Here is a 20,696-nt window from a genome sequence, read left to right as displayed (position 1 = left end):
AGTAACATTCCATGACAACATGGTATTTCCATACCTCAGAAAATGGGTAGAATGAAGAGGAAGAATATCGACCTATACATTCCCTTTTTAGAATTTTTTAAAAAATTTAACTAGCACGATAATACTTCTTGTTTTTAATTACCCTTATTTTGAAAAGGAGACATGTGTGTCTCCGTAATTGAAGAAATTACAGAAATACAGAGTATTTACTGCTGTATTTTAGAATAGTAAAGAAACAACTAGTGTGCTAACAGGGGAATGAGTGAATTATAGCATATTTAATCAGGTCCTTAGAAACATATCTATATATCTGAGAAGAAGACATGCCCATGAAAGGTTTTTGTTTTGTTTCATTTGGTTTTGGTTTTTTTGAGAGAGAGGGGGAACATGCACATGCATGCATGAGCAGGGGAGAGGAAGAGGGAGAGAGAAAGAATCCTAAGCAGACTCCATGCCCAGTGCGGAGTCTGATGCAGGGCTCGATCTCACAATTGTGAGATCATGACCCGAGCCGAAATCAAGAGTCGGACACTTAACCAACTAAGCCACCCAAGTGCCCCATTATGTTTCATTTTTTTAAAAAGTCTGTGGTATAGTATTTATGGTAGGGCTCATTTTTATATTAAATTAAAAAAATACATATGCATAGAAAAGGGCTCAAGTTATAAACAATCTGTAAACTGATTATTTCCTAGGATTTAACTGCAAAATAATTTTACTTTCTACTTTGTATATTTCTGTTATTTGCTTTATGATTTAAAAAAAATTTTTTTTTACTTACATCCAAATTAGTTAGCATATAGTACAACAATGATTTCAGGAGTAGATTCCTTAGTGCCCCTTACCCATTTAGCCCATCCCCCCCTCCCACACCCCCTGCAGTAACCCTCTGTTTGTTCTCCATATTTATGAGTCTCTTATGCTTTGTCCCTCCCTGCTTTTATATTCTTTTTGTTCCCTTATGTTCATCTGTTTTGTCTCTTAAAGTCCTCATATGAGTGAAGTCATATGATATTTGTCTTTCTCTAATTTCACTGAGCATAATACCTTCCAGTTCCATCCACATAGTTGCAAATGGCAAGATTTCATTCTTTTTGATTGCTGAGTAATACTCCATTGTGTGTGTGTGTGTGTGTGTGTGTGTGTGTGTATACACACACACACACCCCACATCTTCTTTATCCATTCATCCATCGATGGACATTTGGGCTCTTTCCATACTTTGTCTATTGTTGATAGTGCTGCTATAAACATGGGGGTGCATGTGTCCCTTCAAAACAGCACACCTGTATCCCGTGGATAAATGCCTAGTAGTGCAATTAGTGGGTCATAGGGTAGTTCTATTTTTAGTTTTTTGAGGAACCTGCATACTGTTTTCCAGAGTGGCTGCACTAGCTTGCATTTCCATTTTTTATGATTTTTCTAATTATAAAAGTAGTTTATGCTATAGTTGAATTTTCAAAGAAATAAAGATGAGACCACTACTAGAATGTCTGCCCCATGTCTCATGAATGTTACAGACAAAGGTGGTATGCAAGTTGTAGTGACACCTCTGAGCCATGAAACCATCAGTTTTGCCATATGTTATGGCATTTCTTCTTAGAAACTTTAAGATTCTAATTAATATCAGGAAGTGAACACTTTTAGCTGATTACTAGGATAATTATAAACATGACAACTTTTACCTAAGGCTTTACAGGTTATTTTCAAATATAAGATTACTCATGAAAGATTAGCAATTACTAACAGCTACTGAAGTAACTCCTACAAAGCCTACTTAGAGGAGAAAACTGCCCAGACATCTGGGTTTGCCTTAGTGTCAACCTTTTCCCCAGGAATCAGAAAATAATCTTATTAGGTTGAGGTACTTCAAAGTTTTCAATAAGGGTGTGTGTGTGTGTGTGTGTGTGTGTGTGTGTATGTACACACACACAAAACTATCTTTAATATAATGATGGGGGAGCAAACCACATGAACAACACTGTGATATCATGGGGAATAAAGAGATGTGGTACTCAGTTAACATGTTAAGGTCTATGTACATATTTATTAGCAGAGTCAGCCTCTGCAAAAATAAAGAGTCCATCTGACTATATATTTCAAAGGGAGACTATTTATAGGTATAAAAAACTGATAAGAATGTGCTTATGGAAAGTCAAGATTAGAGAATTTTCCTTAGTTAATTAACATCAATCTTCTGGGACAAGATTTTTTTTTATTAAAAAACATTTACCTTTGCCAAGATTACAACTAATAATCCTGGTCATTTAAATTTTCTCTATTGCCTCTTCAGGTTTGGATAAGGCTTATCTGGCTAGTTGTAGCTAGGAGGACGATTCATCACTTTATAGTATATTCCAAGGTGATGCAAATTATATTCTGTTTGTGTGCTACTATACATATGTGTGTGTATGTTTGTGTAAATAAAGTTTTTCTTTAGCTTTGTGGCATAACTTTGTTATGAATTGGCTTCTTTGCTTTCTAATTACCCATCAAACATGCTAAATATAAATTATCTATTAAAAATATTAATCTACCCTATATTGTTGCTATTATAGAAGCAAAACTATAAAATCCTATAAGGACTGTCTACTATAAAAAGGTATTTATCTTTGTCTCCAGAAGCTAAACCAGTATCAGCTAACAAAATAATATATGGAATGCTCTTAGCACAACACTTCAAATGGAACTATTCATTCACCTGTCATTCAGCTATCCTCCCCTCCACTACTACCACCACCATCACCACCTATCAAATAAACAGAACACATTCATTCACGAAGTCTACTGTGGTGATAACAACTATTCCACCAAAAAGGGATCTGTACCAGCGGAGCTCTAGGTTGGCCAGGTGCAGAGATGACTCCAGGGCAAACAGCAGGCATCTGAGGAACAGTGAGTATGGGTCTAAAGAAAGATTCTTTCATAAGAGGTCTTCCCAAGAACTGCTGCATCTAAAATAGAAAAGGTTAAAAAAAACAAAAACCCAATACATTTATATATTAAATAGGCAATGATCTAAATTCATAGAGCAATGTTTGGGGGAAAACAATTTGAAATCTAGATACAAAGCACTAGCATTAGAATTGGTGTTGTCATAACAGTTAAATGTACGCATTTTTGGAAAAGCTAAGGGTAGTGAATATACAAAAGAGCAGAGAGAGAAGAGAAGTGAGTTCTAGTCTCTCTTTCTACCTGGCTGGGTAACCAGGGATGCCAAGTTACTAATCTATAAAGCAGAGGGTTATTAGGTTAAGTAATTTTTAAAGTTCCCTCCCAACTATAATAACATAGGACTATGCTAAGAGGCTCCTCAATGAGTACTGTCCACATTGATGAATAATACTGATACTCAGAAATTATAAAGGACCAAAGCTGACTATAGAAAATATTACTTTCCTTGGTTACGCATTGCAGGGAACTTGTATCACCTGATGGATTTTGACTTTATGGTTAGCTCCAATGAGAGCAGAAAGCTGAAGTGCAGTGAGCCTGGGGCATAAACCCCCTTACAATGACTTGTAGACACGCTTATAGGTGTTACTGCACCTTCCAGGGGGCTGTGGAAAGCTAGCCCTTCTTAGCATCTAGCAATGGGATGGATACCTTACTGACTAGACTACAGAAGAGGACAGATTAAGTTTCTACTATGTGCCAAGTCTAGCACTGGCATAAACAGAAATTCAAATATTTTTTGAATTGGAAAAAAAAATGAACATCAACACAGATCATAGATTAATAGGGAACAATAAAATGAATACATGAGGTTTACACCGGATTCTTATTTAATAGCACTAAAGGAAAGACATTGTGTATATCATTGTCTATAAGGTACTCTTGCTAAAAATACTGAACCTGATTTTAAGCAACCGTCTAGATCTAATCAACAGTTTATAGAAAACAGAACATGTACAATGACATCACAAGGATGCAATCAATTAAATCAATAATGTGGGAATTTGAACTTTTTTAACAAATAAATGACATGAGTAAAAGAGAGGGGGGAGGGTAGCTGCTAGAGATTTAAAGAACAATGAGCCACATGAGAAGTTTAAACTTTATTTGAATTGTTTTTAAAAATAAGTTATTAAAAGAGTAATTATAATCAAATTGGAAATATTGCAAATTAGGTAAGAAAAAGACATTTTTAAGGCAATTGGGAAATATAAATTTTAACTGGATTTTAGATATTAAAATTTTTAATTTTCTTAGGTAAAAAAATGGTGTTATCATTATATCCAATAATAATAATATCCTCATCTTTTAGGATGAAGTATACATGGATGAGATTATATGATATGTACTTTAAAATATCCCAGTAGGAAGAAGAGGATGACATGAAACAAGATTAACAAAATGTTGGCTCTCTCAGTTCACAGAGGTTCATTATACTATTCTATTTTTGTGTTTCAATTTTCATAATGTAAAGTTTTTAAAGAATGAACGGATGGTGGGTATGAGTCAGTATTCCTGCTCTCTTTGCAGACAGACACTACCTAATACTACTTGGGAGAATTAGATAGCCAGGGTACAAAACCCAAGATATAATAAAAACATATAAAAAATACTGGGTTAAACTGGGAAGAGTACCCCTTATTTCAGATTTTTCAGGTTAGACTACTATACATTTAAAGCCTGTTGACTATTCTTTATAATACTAGGATCTCAGAGATAGATGAACTCTTTGTATGTATGTATGTATGTATGTATGTATGTATATTTCAAGTTTTTATTTAAATTCTAGTTAACATATAGTGTGATATTAGTTTAAGGAATATAATCTAGTGATTCATCACTTACATACATACCCATAGATGTATTTTAGTAACCAGGTCATCTAGTATAATTTCCTGGTGTTATACATGGAAAAAACAAAGTCCAGCATAGCTGATTTTTCCAAGAATAACATAGTTATTCAGAGAGTTAGGACTTAAACCCAGATCTCTAGTATGTTTCCATTGAATAATCTTAACTTACGGCAAATAGCATCGTTACATTTCTAGCATTTGCACTCTCAAACTGTTCCACTAATGTTTAGTGGTCGCTGATGCTTGCACTTGAACACAACTGTTAGTTTTGATCAAACACAGCGGTGATGCTAGTTAGGAAGCACAAAAGATACACATGTACCTCTCAGATGTTAGCAGAAGGACGCACAGAGCTTAACTGCCAGTGGGGTTTTCCCTTGACTAAACCTGGGTTAAGCCCCATCAGACATAAGAAAGCCTTCAAAGTGATGAGGATCTAGAGGTCAAAGTTTAACTACATATGTCAGCTATGGAGTTATCACTGGTATCAGACAGCTTGTGCTGATCTGGTTTCAAGAAACTTCAAAGAAAACTCTGTATGTGGCTTCAGAGTCTCTGGAGCCATTTTATATTTAGAGTTATCGGAGAGTTTAACTACAACCTATAGGTGGTAGTTTGAAAATGGGCAGAAAGCAGTTTCTAGAAATCATACAAGCATATGTGCTACTTCCTGTAGAACTACAAGGACTCTTTGGATTTCTCCATCATTTGCATATAATATTTCTTATCGGGGTAATTGAGTATGATGAAGTTCCAAGCCTAGAATAATAATGTTCATAATGTAGTGCTCCTATAAAAACTGAACTAAAAATATAAAAGGCAATACTGCATTCTAAAGACCATGGTGTACACCATATAATGCTTTTAGCTTTGGATTCTGCTTTTGAAACACAGTGTAACTCCACACAATTCACATAATTTTCAAGTTCTCTGATACACTCAACTATTTACAGAAATAACATTTTCAAAGTTCTACTACAAGCAGAAGTGCTGGGGTTGAAAGTGACTGGCCACTAAATATCTCACACCTTACTCCTTTTCCTATTCCCAGATGTGTTTTGATAATAAAAATGATCACCTAATGGTTCTTTCCTGAAAGGTCTTTTGAAAAGCTGTGTGAATTTATTGGGTTAAGGTACTATGTTTCCCAGAAGGATAATATAAATAGTCCAACAGAGAGAAAGCTGATTGAGACTCACTGATTCCCAGCAATAAGCAGGAAAGGGGCATAAATGGAAGCTACTAAAGGTAGAATAGGGATAAAAGTTAAGGAACAGAATGTTCAAAGTAGAAGTGGAGGGGTGAAGTCTAAACTGCTAGGGTACTATACTGAGATGGTTTAGTCATCTAGGGGTAACCTGAGAGCATTGGGAATTCTGCCCATCCATCAGTTTTTTCTTACCTTACAGGTGAGATTGACAGGATGAATGAGAATACATTACCTCTTTAGCTACCAAATACATCACTAAAATCCAGTGATACACCTATGTATTGGCGTGGCTAAGCCAGTCAACTAGTTATATCATCTGGAAATAATATAGCAGGAATAGACATAATTACAAACAATATGCACAGTATGTGCCTATTCTAGTTTGAACACACATTAAACATATAGCCCTTAGCACTTCATCAAGATGAAGATGGCAATTTTTCAAAATGTCCCATTTCTTACCAGTATGTCAGGATTAGGTGGTGGTGGAGGAAGCTGGATTGGAGGTAGGGTACTCAAGGCAAACCCTTGCTTCACCTTGTTAATTTGTTCATTGTACTGTGTCTAGTAGAACAAGAGAAACAATATTTTAGCGCAAAATAAACCTCAAAGAAATAGCATATGGGAATACTCGATGCAGTTTTGAATAATAAAACACACAACAGTGATTCTCAACCAATTATGTCAGAAATAACATAAAAACGATTTTTGACATAAAGTAATTCTATAACACACTATCCCCAAATGTACTGGCAAGATACAAAGACACATAATTCACAGATCCTATGATAATTCTTCAGTATTTCCATAACTTTCAGCCCCAAAATGGGAATCACTGATATAAAGTGAATAGTGTCTAAAGATTTAAGAAGCTGTAAGTAATATCGGGCTGATAAATATGGGAAAACAGTATTTGTAACGAAGAGTTGAGCTACTTGGCAAATGTTCACTTTAAAAACTGGAGGAGAAATTTTATGGAATACTCATTAAATATCCACATTTTGTTTATCTCAGAGTTATACCTCTAGTTTTCTCTAGTATTATATATACCTTTGTTTTATCGTCATGGATTTTGCCAAAACTAAGACTCCAATCTCTGAAGCTTAACTACATACTCTCAAAAGTTTTTGGCATTGTTACTTCACAGTATTATTTTGTAAACAACCCACAGAGACCAGAAAAGAAATAAAACATTAGAAACTTCACACAGAAGACCTGTGCATGAAAGAAGACAAAGATGTAGCTGCTCTTGTGAGGCCAGTGAGTAAACCCAACAGAAATGCTAAGCATCACTGAAGACCTCATAACAAGAGTCTTGGAAAGAAACAGTCAAGACGGCCACCGGAAAAGCTGGACAAATAGGTAATGCTCTGAGGCAGTTGTCACAATTAAATGTCATTGTTTTGCTAGCAGTGTTGTGAAATCACAAAACACTGAACATTATATATTTACCTGAAGATATAAATACAAAAATATCCTAAGGCCAAATGAAGAAATTATTAAATATTCAGTAGGTTACCTCTTTAGATTACGTTAAGCATAGTCCTAATTCTATTAAATAATGAATAAATATTTCGCATTATGGAATAAGAACATAAAATCTAAGACTGAAAACCAAGACAGGTCTGCTTGATTGTCCTTTTAATTATATAAACACAGAATTACTCAGACCAAGTTATGACAATTATTTTTGATTAGAGCAGAATCAGCTTTGGAATTCTAGGAAAATTAGGTGTGAAGCACAATTTTTGAGTTCCTTTATTGTACGAAGGACTTGAAAGACCTGAAAAACCCACATGTATTAGCCTACGATTCTGTCTACAATCAACTACATGGAAATATCGATCTTAAACCTTAAAAAGGCATAAATTGTAATAACTGAAAAAAAACATGTTCTTCCTTAAATTTCTCCAGTAATTGTTGTTAATGTTACATGTTTTCTTTATGTATATACCTCCTACAACATTCAATTTACTCTAAAGATACTTCAGCACTTACCCTGAGGAATGCAATCTTATTTCTAACGTCTGTTACAATGGCATTCCAACTCTCTACTGCAGCCTTTAATTGAAGTGATTCCAGGTTACTGATGTAGGAAAGGAGACACAAGAGAAAATTCTTTCTTTTTATATACCACATAGGTCTCTAAAAATTTCCATTATATTCTTTAGCATGTATGTAAATAACATAAAACAGCAACAAAATTACCTCCGACACCAACAATTACCTCAAATGGGCACAAAGTTGTATGGAAGGGTTTGGTTATTAAAAATAAAACAAAGACGGGGAATATATTTTCTTTTTCAAGAGCAAATACAACTTCTGCTTCCACAACACCAAGTGTTTTTCTATCGTGGCAATATTTTTTAGGACATATGAAATCTTTACGCAGGAATCCCTCTGTTGAAGTAAGGAAGCAGAGAAGGCCAAACAGGGAAATGCCCTAGCCATCAAAAGCAAGAGCATCCTTCCAGATGCTGAGTCCTCTTGGAAGCAGGTTTTAGACTATCTTCACAGTAGCCCTGACATCCCAGGGCCATATGTGTCCTATCAGCTCTTGTGCAAATTCCTAAAAGATACCCTTATGGGAGGGCAAATCAGAAAGAACTACCTCTTCTGTGAGGATGAATTAGACTGCTGCCTCGATGCAGTGCATAAACTACACAAACACAGCAGCTCTGCCAAACATGCCCACCAGATGACTTAAGTAGGAACAGCTTTGAGGTGTGGAAGGTCTGCCATCTCTAGAAGAGATTTCATGAGGCCTTTCAAAAGGCTCTATTAAAATATCCCCACCCCAGTGTCACCCAGCACACCAGTTTTAAAAGCAGAATAAGTTATCACTGAGATCATCTTATACAAAGAGGCTTGATAATATTTTAGTTTATAGAGTGCCCCTTCTCCCTCTAGCAAGCAAAGATAGACTGATCACTTACAACAGTGCTTCCCGGACCCGAATGCACATCAGTATATCCTGGGAATCTTGCTAAACATCAGAGATTCTGATTCTTTAGAATTGGAGAATAATGATGATCATTAAAATGATCATCATTAAAAAAATAATGATGCCTTGGTCCCAGAAATTCTAATTTAGTTAATTCTTTAAGCATGAAGGTATACTCCATAAAATTATAAATTTAAGGACAGTCTCATGCAACCTGCCCCAAATTTAAAAAATCACTTATTATCACACAGCAAGAAATTGGCTTTAACTTAGGATTTCAGGTGTTAATACTGATCTTTCCCTCAATGTATTCCAAAAGTATATAAAATCAAGCATTAGAAGAGAAATCTATTAGAAAAAAGGTTTTCCACTTAGAATCCACCCCGTTTTGTAAATATCTAGTCTGGATGCATGTTTCTGAGATTTTTCATCTACTTCACTTCAGGGGAAGGGAAAAATTTGTCCACAGCTATTACTGTGCTCAGATTTCTCAGTGCTTCGGGAAAAGCAACCAAGCAAAAGTATCAAAGTGACTAAATGAATTTTGAGGTTTAAAAAAAATAAGGGTTTGTTTACTCCAAAGACTCTGGTGTCTTACATGTAAAACACAGATTATGTTTGACCTCAAAGCCTCTTGTTAGTATCTCTGAGATAAAGAAGCATTAAGGAAGAGTAAAATGTTACCTTGCCGCCATGTGAGTCACCCTGGCAAGCTGACTGAGGCATTCCTTTTCAGTCTGCTCTAGGTGGAGCAGACCAAAATCTCTACGACACTGTAAGAAGTACACCTACAGATTTTTGAGAGAAAGACAAAGAAGTTGAAGGTGTCCTTGTAAATGAACACGTTGTTTTCTAAATCACTTCTAGTAAAGGTGAAGCTATTTTTCAATCTCTTCCAGCACCTGAGCCTCTTGACCATCCATAATACATTAGAAAAACTCTAATTCTGCAACTCTAACTTTTTTAGTCAATGGTTACTGAGTTGGTAACCATTCCAGAACATTAGTTTTTCAAGCTTGAACATACCCTGGTGTCATCTGAGAAACTTTAAAAAAAAAATGGTGCCTTGGTCCCAGAAATTCTAATTTAATTGATACCAGGTAGAGCCTGAGTGCTAGGATTTTTTAAAGTTCTCAGGTAACTCTACTATGCAGCAAAGTTTAAGAAAACTCAAAAGAATCCTGCTATTTGTTTTGTTTTGTTAATTGAGGAAGGGATCAGAAAATAATAAGACCACACAGGAGGAGCATGCAGTCCAAATGGACTTTGGGAGGTCAATGGGTCCAATGTCTCCCCCACAGCAGGAATTCCTTCGGCACCATTATTGTTGCATGGTTACTTGGCCTCTGTTTTTTCTCAGTAATCTCTCAATATTCACTGAAAGTAGATTATATTCTTGGACAGCATTAAGGGTTTATAAAATTAATCATGCAAGCAGAAAGAAACTTTCTGAGTAAAAGTAGTGAGAAACAAAATATACAAACTTGAGCTCTTAAAGTAATCTGAGGGTTTGGTTTTTCAGTTATAGCTAGCATTTTACTCTCCAGATTATTTTTGGTTCAGGTATCATTCCTTGATTGTTGACCTCCAGATTCCCAATTATTCTGCTAAAGAATAGAGCTCACCCATGACAGAGGTAGGAAGATATATAATCCTTTTAATGTTAGTGAACTCTCTAAAAATTTTTAGAGCGTTTGATATAAAACATTTTATATCAAGTTTGAATATCTATAAATAAAAATTACATCCATACAGATAATCAATCACATATCTTTTAGAAGAGACCCTAGTTGTGGTGTTCTAAGTTAACTTAGAACAAACTGTGAGTGACATTCTGGGGGTCTAGAAGGTAAGTTGGTTTTGAAATTGGGAGTGTATGATGTATATGTGTTTTGGGAAGATCTACATAGGAGCTAACAAAGAAAGGAGATATTATCTCCAGCAGCAGTAAAATGTTATTCTTATAAACTTGGCTTAGTGACCTGGCTTCATGAGAATTTTCCCAAAATGTGTGTATTTCCTATATATACTGAAGCAGACCAATCTTCTGAAGTCATCTGGGGGAGGAAAACAACATAAAGTCATCAACAATGAAGTAATCATGTATAAAATTGCAATGAGTCAAAGAGCACAAAAGTTGGAGTTATGTTTTCTGGCTGGTCCTAAGATGACTTATTTGTTTATTCAGAAATAAGGTTTTTTTTTTCAATTCTTTAGTATACTAGTATACAAGGAAAACTTCCCTCCCCAACCCCATCTCTCTCTCTCTCCTTATTTATGTATTTATGTATTTATGTATTACCTCAGCTGTTAAAGCTCTGCTAGTTTCTGCATTCAGTTTGTTTAAGTATGTTTTAATTGTGCTTTCCAGATTATGCTTCTCCATTTCCCACTGAGATCTGAAATATATGACCATTAAAGAATTAACAACACTGCAGCAAGGATAGACTTTTCTACCTTATTCAGGAGGGAGAAAGATACAAAACTATTCAATGAGTAAGAAATAATTTCTTGTAAACTTTTACAGCATATAAAACTAAGAGAAGAGGGGCGCCTCGGTGGCTCAGTGGTTAAGCGTCTGACTTCAGCTCGGGTCATGATCTCAAGGTTCGTGAGTTCGAGCCCTTCGGCTCAGGTCATGATCTCAAGGGTCGTGAGTTCAAGCCCTGCGTCGGGCTCTGTGCTGACCACTCAGAGCCTGGAGCCTGCCTCGGATTCTGTGTCTTCCTCTCTCTCTGCCCCTCCCCTGCACATGCTCTGTGTCTCTCATAATAAGTAAATGTTAAAAAAAATTTTTTTTTAAAGCAAGAGAAGACATTTACTTAACCCTTACTGTTATCCTTTACTATTAAGAGTGCAGAAGTTTTAAAGTTGTCAATATAGGGGCTATGATTTAAAACTTGGCTCTGAGAGGCACCTGAGTGGCTCAGTTGGTTAAGCATCCGACTTTGGCTCCGGTAATGATCTTGCGGTTAGTGGGTTTGAGCCCCCGTTCATGCTATGTGCTGACAGTTCAAAGCCTGGAGCCTGTTTCGGATTCTGTGTCTCCCTCTCTCTCTGCTATTCCTCTGCTCACACTTTCTCTCTCTCTCTCTCTTAAAAATAAATAAACATTAAAAACTTTTTTTTAATGATAAAAAAAATAAAACTTGGCTCTGAAATAAAGTTGTCCGACGATGAATCTGATTTCTGAAACTTAATAAATGTGAAACCTTGGGCAAGTTACTTAACTTCTCTATACCTCAGTTTGTTTGCATGTGAAAATGGAGAATACTGTAGTAATTACCTCAAAGACCTGTTGTGAAAATTCATTCAGATAACATACATAAAAATATTTTGTGTTTAATACACATTAAGTACTAAATAAATGTAAGCTATTATTATTTATAAATTTCACATAAAGTTTCTATAACCTTTCTGTATCCCCAAATAGCAACTACAAAAGGTTTTTATTATCCCTGCCATCACTGCATTAAAATATTGTACTGGTTGCCTCAGTGCTCACATTCAACACCTTAGAATGAAAACAAATCCTACAGCTTGAGAGGGAGAGAGGGAGATGATGAGGACATTATTTATGAAGGACATTATGGAGAAAGACTACCTATAAGGTTTGACTTTTTCCCATCCCATTTCAGATTCCTACACCTGAGCCCCAAATTCTAAAATTTTTGTTTAATGTTTATTTCTTTCTGAGAAAGAGAGAGACAGAGCATGAGTGGGGGAGGGGCACAGAGAGAGGGAGACACAGAATCAGAAGCAGGCTCTAGGCTCTGAGCTGTCAGCACAGATACCGACACGGGGCTCAAACTCACAAACCATGAGATATGACCTGAGCCGAAGTCAGTCGCTCAACCGACTGAGCCACCCAGGCGCCCCACCTGAGCCCCAAACTCTAGAGCACACAAACTAAATTATGACTTTAAAGGAAACAAATGGAATTTGTAATAGGGATGTTTCCAAAGGCTATCCTCATTGTTTAATTATTAGAAACACTTGGATACTTGCATACTTAACAAACATTAATGAGAAGCTTGATAAAACAATACACTGTATTGTTAATACCACTAAGGCTACAGTGTTTTCAGGGAAAAAAAATATTGAAGGACATATATTAATTCAACCAAAGTGAATTATTATGCCATTGAATATTGTACAAAATTGCCTACAAAAACAAGAGAAAAAATTAAAAACTTTTGTGTTTTAAAGCACATTATCAAGAACGTAAAAAGACAACTCACAGGATGGGAGAAAATATTTGCAAATCATGTATCTGATTAAGGACTTATATCCAGAACATGTGTAGAACTCTGAAAACTCAACAAAAGACAACCCAATTTAATGCATAGGGGCACTTGTACCCCAATGTTTATAGCAGCACTTTCAACAATAGCCAAATTATGGAAAGAGCCTAAATGTCCATCAAATGATGAATGGATAAAGAAATTGGGGTTTATATACACAATGGAATACTACGTGGCAATGAGAAAGAATGAAATATGGCCTTTTGTAGCAACGTGGATGGAACTGGAGAGTGTGATGCTAAGTGAAATAAGCCATACAGAGAAAGACAGATACCATATGTTTTCACTCTTATGTGGATCCTGAGAAACTTAACAGAAACCCATGGGGGAGGGGAAGGGAAAAAAAAAAAAGAGGTTAGAGTGGGAGAGAGCCAAAGCATAAGAGACTCTTAAAAACTGAGAACAAACTGAGGGTTGATGGGGGGTGGGAGGGTGGGGAGGTGATGGGCATTGAAGAGGGCATCTTTTGGGAAGAGCACTGGGTGTTGTATGGAAGCCAATTTGACAATTTCATATATTAAAAAATAATAAATAAATAAATAAATAAATAAATAAATAAAATTTAAAAAATGGCCTAAGGATTTGAATAGACATTTCTCCAAGTAGATACACAAATAGCCAACAGGCACATGAGAAATATTCAACATATTTAATCATTAAGAAAATGCAAATAAAAAACCACCATGATCAACTACTTCACATCCACTACAATGAGTAAAATGAAGACAGATAATCTAACAAGTATCTGTGAGGATGTGGAGAAAGCAGAACCCACATGCATTGCTGGTGGGATTGTAAAATGTGCAGTTACTTGGAAAATAGTTTGGTAGTTCCTCAAAAATTTAACCAGAGTTTACTACATGTCTCGGCAATTCCACTCTTAGGTATACACCCAAGGGAACTGAAAACCTTATGTTCATACAAAAATTCACTTACAGATGTTCATAACAGTATTATTCATAATAGTGAAAAAAAGGAAACAAATGTTCATCTGCTGATGAAAAGGTCAACAAATTTTAGTATATCCCTACAATAGAATATTATTTACCCATAAAAAGGAATGAGTACTGATAACATGCTACAATATGGATGAACCTGGAGAACATTAAGTTAAAGAAGTTAATCATAAGAGGGTATTTATTATACAATTATATGAAATGTCCAGAATAAGGCAAATCCAGAGCAACAAATGATAGATTAATGACTGCCAGAAGCTGGGGGAGGGGAAGAGGAGTGATTTCTAATGTATCCAGAATTTCTTTAGGGGGATAAGAATGTTCTGAAATCATACAAAGGTGATGGTTGTATACCTCTGTGAACATCCTAAAAGTCAATGAATTGTATAACTTAACACAGTGAATTTTATGCTATGTTTACTGAATCTAAGTTCCCAAAAAGTTACCTATAGGCAAAAATATGTCAATGAGAATAAAACTCAGCCAGTTTCATAAAACAGTCACACCTAGCACTATTAAGCGATAAGAACACATAAGCTCTAGTCCCTGGCAAGCTTATTGCGGCACTACAACTTTGCTCATCTAATCTCCCTCAGCAGTTTTCTAGGGCCAGAACTAAGGCAAATATATGTCCCAATTTGCCTAGGGCACTTCCAATTTATAACTGTTGTCCCAGTGTAATTATTAATAATGCTAATGCTCAATTTTATGCTCTAAAGTGCCCCAGTTTGGATAATAAATTAATACGGCTACCCTGGCCAGAACATGCTGAGTGGAATACCTAAGAGTTTCAGAGATGCACATACACTAAACCAAATCAACAACCAAGTTTGTACCTTTTCATGGAAAGTTGCTCCTTAAGATTCTTAATTTCATTATCTTTAGCGTGGCTCTGACGCTGTAATCTAAGAAAAAATGTAAGTCATAAATATTAGAAATTGTCATTAATACAGTCAGAACAGCTCTACTTGTAGCTGAGGAGGGACTAAATATGACCATTTTGAACCACAAATATTAAGCCTGAAAATAGACTCCTACAACTAGACCTTCTGCAATTTATCTTCCAATGTCTGATTTACTGACTTCCCAAAGAAAGTACTAAGGTCGAACCCCATCAATTAGAATAGCGCTAAAGAGAATTGTACCCCCACTTCAAAGACTCAGAAAAATGTCTTTAGCTCTTTGTACCTTAGTTTACCCACTAGAAAACACCAATGGTATGTTTTAATTTTCTAGGCCCGTGATAGAACTGGTAACTTTAACTTGATTACAAAGTTATTATGTCAAGTCATACAAATTCATACAAACTATTAAAGGGTTAAAGTCTGAAAGAAACCTGATATTAAATATAAAAATAAAGAGGCTGTGTGCAAATAAGAATTTTAATTAAAATAGTAAATTATAACAGGGGAGTCACCGACATCACCTAATCATGGGAAGACTGGGTAAAAATAAATCAGAAAACATCATTTGCAGTTAGCTTAAGTATTAATATGCAAGAAGCTACTACGAGAAGTGAAAAGTAATACTTTTTAGTTGATGTATGTTCACAAACCATCTCTGATACTCCTTCATTTTGTTGCTGTATTTCTCCTCACAACTAAGTTTTTACACTAACCCATTAATTTGCTACAATATGAAGACATTTACAGCAAAAGTCCATTTCTCGTTAAGTCTCTGATATGTTGAGACACTTGAGATACATAGGAATTCTGGTTAATATAAATTATTGGAATGATAGCCTTAAAACAATGACTTTTTTATTATTTTTAAATATATATTTTAACGTTTATTTATTTTTGAGAGAGAAAGAGACAGCACGAGCCAGGGAGGAGTAGAGGGAGAGAGTAACACAGAATCCGAAGCAGGCTCCAGGCTCTGAGCTCTCAGTACAGAGCCCCACACAGGGCTAGAACTCATAGACCATGAGATCATGACCTGAGCTGAAGTCAGATGCTTAACCGCCTGAGCCACCCAGGTGCCCTAAAACAATGACTTTAAATGTTGGTTGCATTGCTGACTATTAAATTTCAGAGATTACCCACTCACCTTTACTCCAAGCTTGTTAGAAGCTATAGAGACTTATAATCAATGTTCTATTGAACTAAAAATGCAATGAAAAGAAATCAGGTCTGTTTCTATACAAAAAAGATCATGTTCTCAAGTAAAGAATGAGAAAGACAAGCTTTGTTACTCAAGCAAGGTATGCAGGAGTATGTAGAGAGTTGAAAAAGAGGTAATAAGATTTTTTAAATTGACATCCTCCTTTCCTTTGTACGCCTCCATTTTGTCAATATTTTACCTAACTATAGTTTAGAGGGCAATAAAGAGTTGACAGAGCTTGGTGGGGAATTCAGAAGACCTGGATTCTCAAATAATAGAGGATAAGGTAGGCATAGTTTCTATCATCCAGCTTGGATAGGAAACAGCTATCTATGTTCAAGCAGTCATAACTTCTTAGTCCTATTTTCTCATGAATAACATTAGAGCAGGATTAGATGTTCTTTTCTGACAGATCTCAAGTTACTCTGGCTGGCTATCATGTTTCTTATATGGGTTTTACTGACAGCGTTACTTAACATTTATTAAGTGCTTATTGTAATTTGTGCAAAATATGTTGCTATTATATAAATCTTTCTGCTAATTCTGCAATTATCATCAACAAACATTTACCAAACATTTAGTGTAGGACTGACATTGAATTAGGCCAAAGAAAAAAGATTTCTTTGCTTTCTAATAAGTATCATGTTCTAAAGTAAAAGAAATCAACATTTTATAATTTAAAAATACTTATACATTTATCATATACTTTTGGGACATGTTCAAGTGAATAAAGCAAAGGCTTAAAAGCTATATGAGAACACACACTGTGCTTGCTCATGTTTCCGCTCAGCCTACATGCCCTGTGTTTTCTCCCATCTCATTCTATGTAGTCGAGGTTCAATACTATCTTCAATGAAGTTCTTCCTTATCACAACAATCAAAAGTACTCTTTTTACCCTACAAAATCCCTACTAAGTATAGCTCCACTTGACAGTTATTTACATGTACAGCTGGCCCTTGAACAACATAGGAGTTAGGGATGCTGATAGCTATCCCTGACAAACGCAGTTGAAAATCTGTGTATATAACTTCTGACTCCCCAACAACTTTACTAATAGCTTACTGCTGACCAGCCTTACTGATAACATAGTCAATTAATACATATATTGTATGTTATATGTATTATATACTGTACTCTTACAATAAAAAGAAAATGTTACTAAGATCATAAAGACAAAATACATTTATAGTACTGTCCCATATTTAAAAATTTTGCATACAAGCAGACCCACATAGTTCAAATCCATGTTCAAGTGTCAACCGTACTTTTTTTTTTTTTAAATTAAGCCTTTTGAGATCATCATAGATTAATATACAGGTGCAAGAAATAATAGAGAGAGATCCCATGCACCCTTTACTCATGTTCTTCAAATGTTAATGTCTTGAAGAACTACAGTATAATAACCAGTATTCTGAATAGTGATACAGTCAAGACACTGAACAGTTTTATCACAAACCTCATTTTGCTCCCATTCCCATTTCCTCCTTATAACCTTGGATCACTAATGTTTTCCATTTTCATCATTGTGTCATTTCAAAAATTTTGAGGGGTACCTGGGTAGCTCAGTCAGTTAAGCATCTGAGTTCAACTCAGGTCATGATCTCATGCCTCGTGAGTCCTGGCCCCACGTCAGGCTCTGTGCTGACAGCTCAAAGCCTAGAGGCTACTTCAGATTCTGTGTCTCCTCTCTCTCTGCCCTTCCCTCACGCATGCTTGCTAGCTCTCTCTCAAAAAAATAAACATTTAGGGGCGCCTGGGTAGCTCAGTTTGTTAAGCGTCTGACTTTGGCTCAGGTCATGATCTCACGGTTCGTGGGTTCGAGCCCTGAGTCAGGCTCTGTGCTGACATCTCCAAGCCTGGAAACTGCTTCTGATTCTGTGTCTCCCTCTCTCTCTACCCCTCCCCTAGTCATGCTTTGTCTCTCAAAAATAAATAAATGTTAAAAAAAATTTTTTTTGGTAAATAAAAAAATAAACATTTAAAAAATTTTTAATTTGGAAATTTTGTCATTTCAAGAATGATATAGGAATGGAATCAAATAGTACATAAGCTTTGGGGATTTGCTTTTTCACTCAGCGTAATTCTGTCTGCAGAGTCTGTAGTGTTACCATGGTTTCATTCCTGATGGTGGTGATATGTGTCTTCTTTTCTTTGTCAGTTTTGGTAGAGGTCTATCAGTTTTGATATTTGCAGAGAAACAGATTTTTAATTCATGAATTTTCTTTATTGTTTTTCTGTTTGCAATTTTATTACTTCTAATATTTATTAATTTCATCTGCTTGTTTTGGGTTTTTTTTTCTTTCCTTCCTCCAGATTCTTCAGGAGGGAGCTTAGATTAGATTGAGACTTTTCCTTTTTTCTAATGTGTACAGTTGGTACTATAAATCTTCCCAGAATTGCTTTAGCTGTTTCCCACAAATTTTGATCTATTGTATTTTGATGTTAATTCAGCTCAACATACTTTTATTTCCCTTAAGAACTCTTTTTTGACCCACGGATTAATTAGAAGTGTTTTGTGTAGTTTCCAGCAGATTTTCCTGTTATCTTTATATTTTTAATATGAAATTTATTGTCAAATTGATTTCCATACAACACCCAGTGCTCATCCCAACAGGTGCCCTCCTCAATGCCCATCACCCACCCTCCCCTCCTTCCCACCCCCCATCAACCCTCAGTTTATTCTCAGTTTTTTTTTTATATTTAAAAAAAATTTTTTTTAACGTTTATTTATTTTCGAGACAGAGACAGAGCATGAACGGGGGAGGGGCAGAGAGAGAGGGAGACACAGAATCTGAAACAGGCTCCAGGCTCTGAGCCATCAGCCCAGAGCCCGACGCGGGGCTCGAACTCACGGACCGCGAGATCGTGACCTGAGCTGAAGTCGGACGCCCAACCGAATGAGCCACCCAGGTGCCCCTATTCTCAGTTTTTAAGAGTCTCTTATGCTTTGGCTTTCTCCCTAACTTTTCTTTTTCCCTTCCCTTCCCCCATGGTCTTCTGTTAAGTTTCTCAGGATCCACATAAGAGTGAAAACATACGGTATCAGTCTTTCTCTGTATGACTTATTTCACTTAGCATAACAGTCTCCAGCAGTTCCATCCACGTTGCTACAAAAGGCCGTATTTCATTCTTTCTCATTGCCAAGTAGTATTCCATTGTGTATATAAACCACATCTTCTTTATCCGTTCATCAGTTAATGGACATTTAGGTTCTTTCCATAATTTGGCTATTGTTGAAAGTGCTGCTATAAATATTGGGGTGTTTATAGTGCCCCTATGCATCAGCAATCAACAAAACTAAAAGGCAACCAACGGAGTGGGAAAAGATATTTGCAAATGACATATCGGACAAAGGCCTAGTATCCAAAATCTATAAAGAACTCACCAAACTCCACACCCGGAAAACAAGTAATCCAGTGAAGACATGGGCAGAAAACATGAATAGACACTTCTGTAAAGAAGACATTCAGATGGCCAACAGGCACATGAAAAGATGCTCAACATCACTCCTCATCAGGGAAATACAAATCAAAACCACACTGTGATACCACCTCACGCCAGTCAGAGTAGCTAAAATGAACAAATCAGGAGACTACAGATGCTGGAGAGGATGTGGAGAAACGGGAACCCTCTTGCACTGTTGGTGGGAATGCAAACTGGTGCAGTCCTTCTGGAAAACAGTGTGGAGGTTCCTCAAAAAATTAAAAATAGATCTACCCTATGAACCAGCAATATCACCGCTAGGAATTTACCCAAGGGATACAGGAGTGCTGATGCACAGGGGCATTTGTTATTAATTTCTAGTTTGACTCCATTTTGATCTGAGTGCATGATTTGCATGATTTCAACTCTCTCAAATTTTTTGAGGTTTTATGGGCCAGCATATGTTCTATTATGGTATATTTTCCTATGGCCACTTGCAAACATATGTATTCTGCTATTGTCTAGTGAAGTGTCCTATAAATATTGATTAGATCCTATTTGGTTGATTGGGTTGTAGAAATTCTTTATCTTTGCTGATTCTATCTAGTTGTTCTATAAATTGCTTAGAGTAGGATGCTGAAATCAACAACTCTAATAGCAGGTTTTTCTATTTCTCCTTACAGTTCTATCAAATTTTGCCTCATGTATTTTGAGGCTCTGTTGTTTGGCACATACATCTTTAGGTTGTTATGTCTTCTTGGCAGATTGATCCTTTCATCATTATTTAATGTTCTTCTTTGTCTCCAGAACTTTCTTTGCTCTGAAGTCCATTTTGCTATTAATACAGCCATTCCTGCTTTCTTTTTTTATTGTTTACATTGTATATATTTTTTTTTTAAATTTTTTTTTCAACGTTTTTTATTTATTTTTTTTTGGGACAGAGAGAG

General features: G+C 35.9%; 1 protein-coding gene across 10 annotated transcripts in view; it reads right to left on the bottom strand.

The window, feature by feature from the left end:
- Positions 1-20,696, bottom strand: part of DZIP3 (DAZ interacting zinc finger protein 3) — a 131,718-nt gene that overhangs the window by 39,092 nt on the left and 71,930 nt on the right. For all 10 annotated transcript variants that reach the window (XM_060640091.3, XM_060640090.3, XM_060640089.3 and 7 more), the window contains 6 exons: positions 15,059-15,127; positions 11,265-11,361; positions 9,647-9,750; positions 8,017-8,104; positions 6,481-6,582; positions 2,829-2,954 (listed from right to left, as the gene is read on the bottom strand). In XM_060640091.3, coding sequence (XP_060496074.3) covers positions 2,829-2,954; positions 6,481-6,582; positions 8,017-8,104; positions 9,647-9,750; positions 11,265-11,361; positions 15,059-15,127 — 586 coding nt within the window. The remainder of the gene's footprint in view (positions 1-2,828; positions 2,955-6,480; positions 6,583-8,016; positions 8,105-9,646; positions 9,751-11,264; positions 11,362-15,058; positions 15,128-20,696) is intronic.

The sequence above is a fragment of the Panthera onca genome, chromosome C2, assembly GCF_046562875.1.
Source record: "Panthera onca isolate mPanOnc1 chromosome C2, mPanOnc1 haplotype 2, whole genome shotgun sequence".
In the NCBI taxonomy this organism is placed as follows: domain Eukaryota; kingdom Metazoa; phylum Chordata; class Mammalia; order Carnivora; family Felidae; genus Panthera; species Panthera onca.
This window is presented reverse-complemented; position numbering and strand designations above follow the sequence as displayed.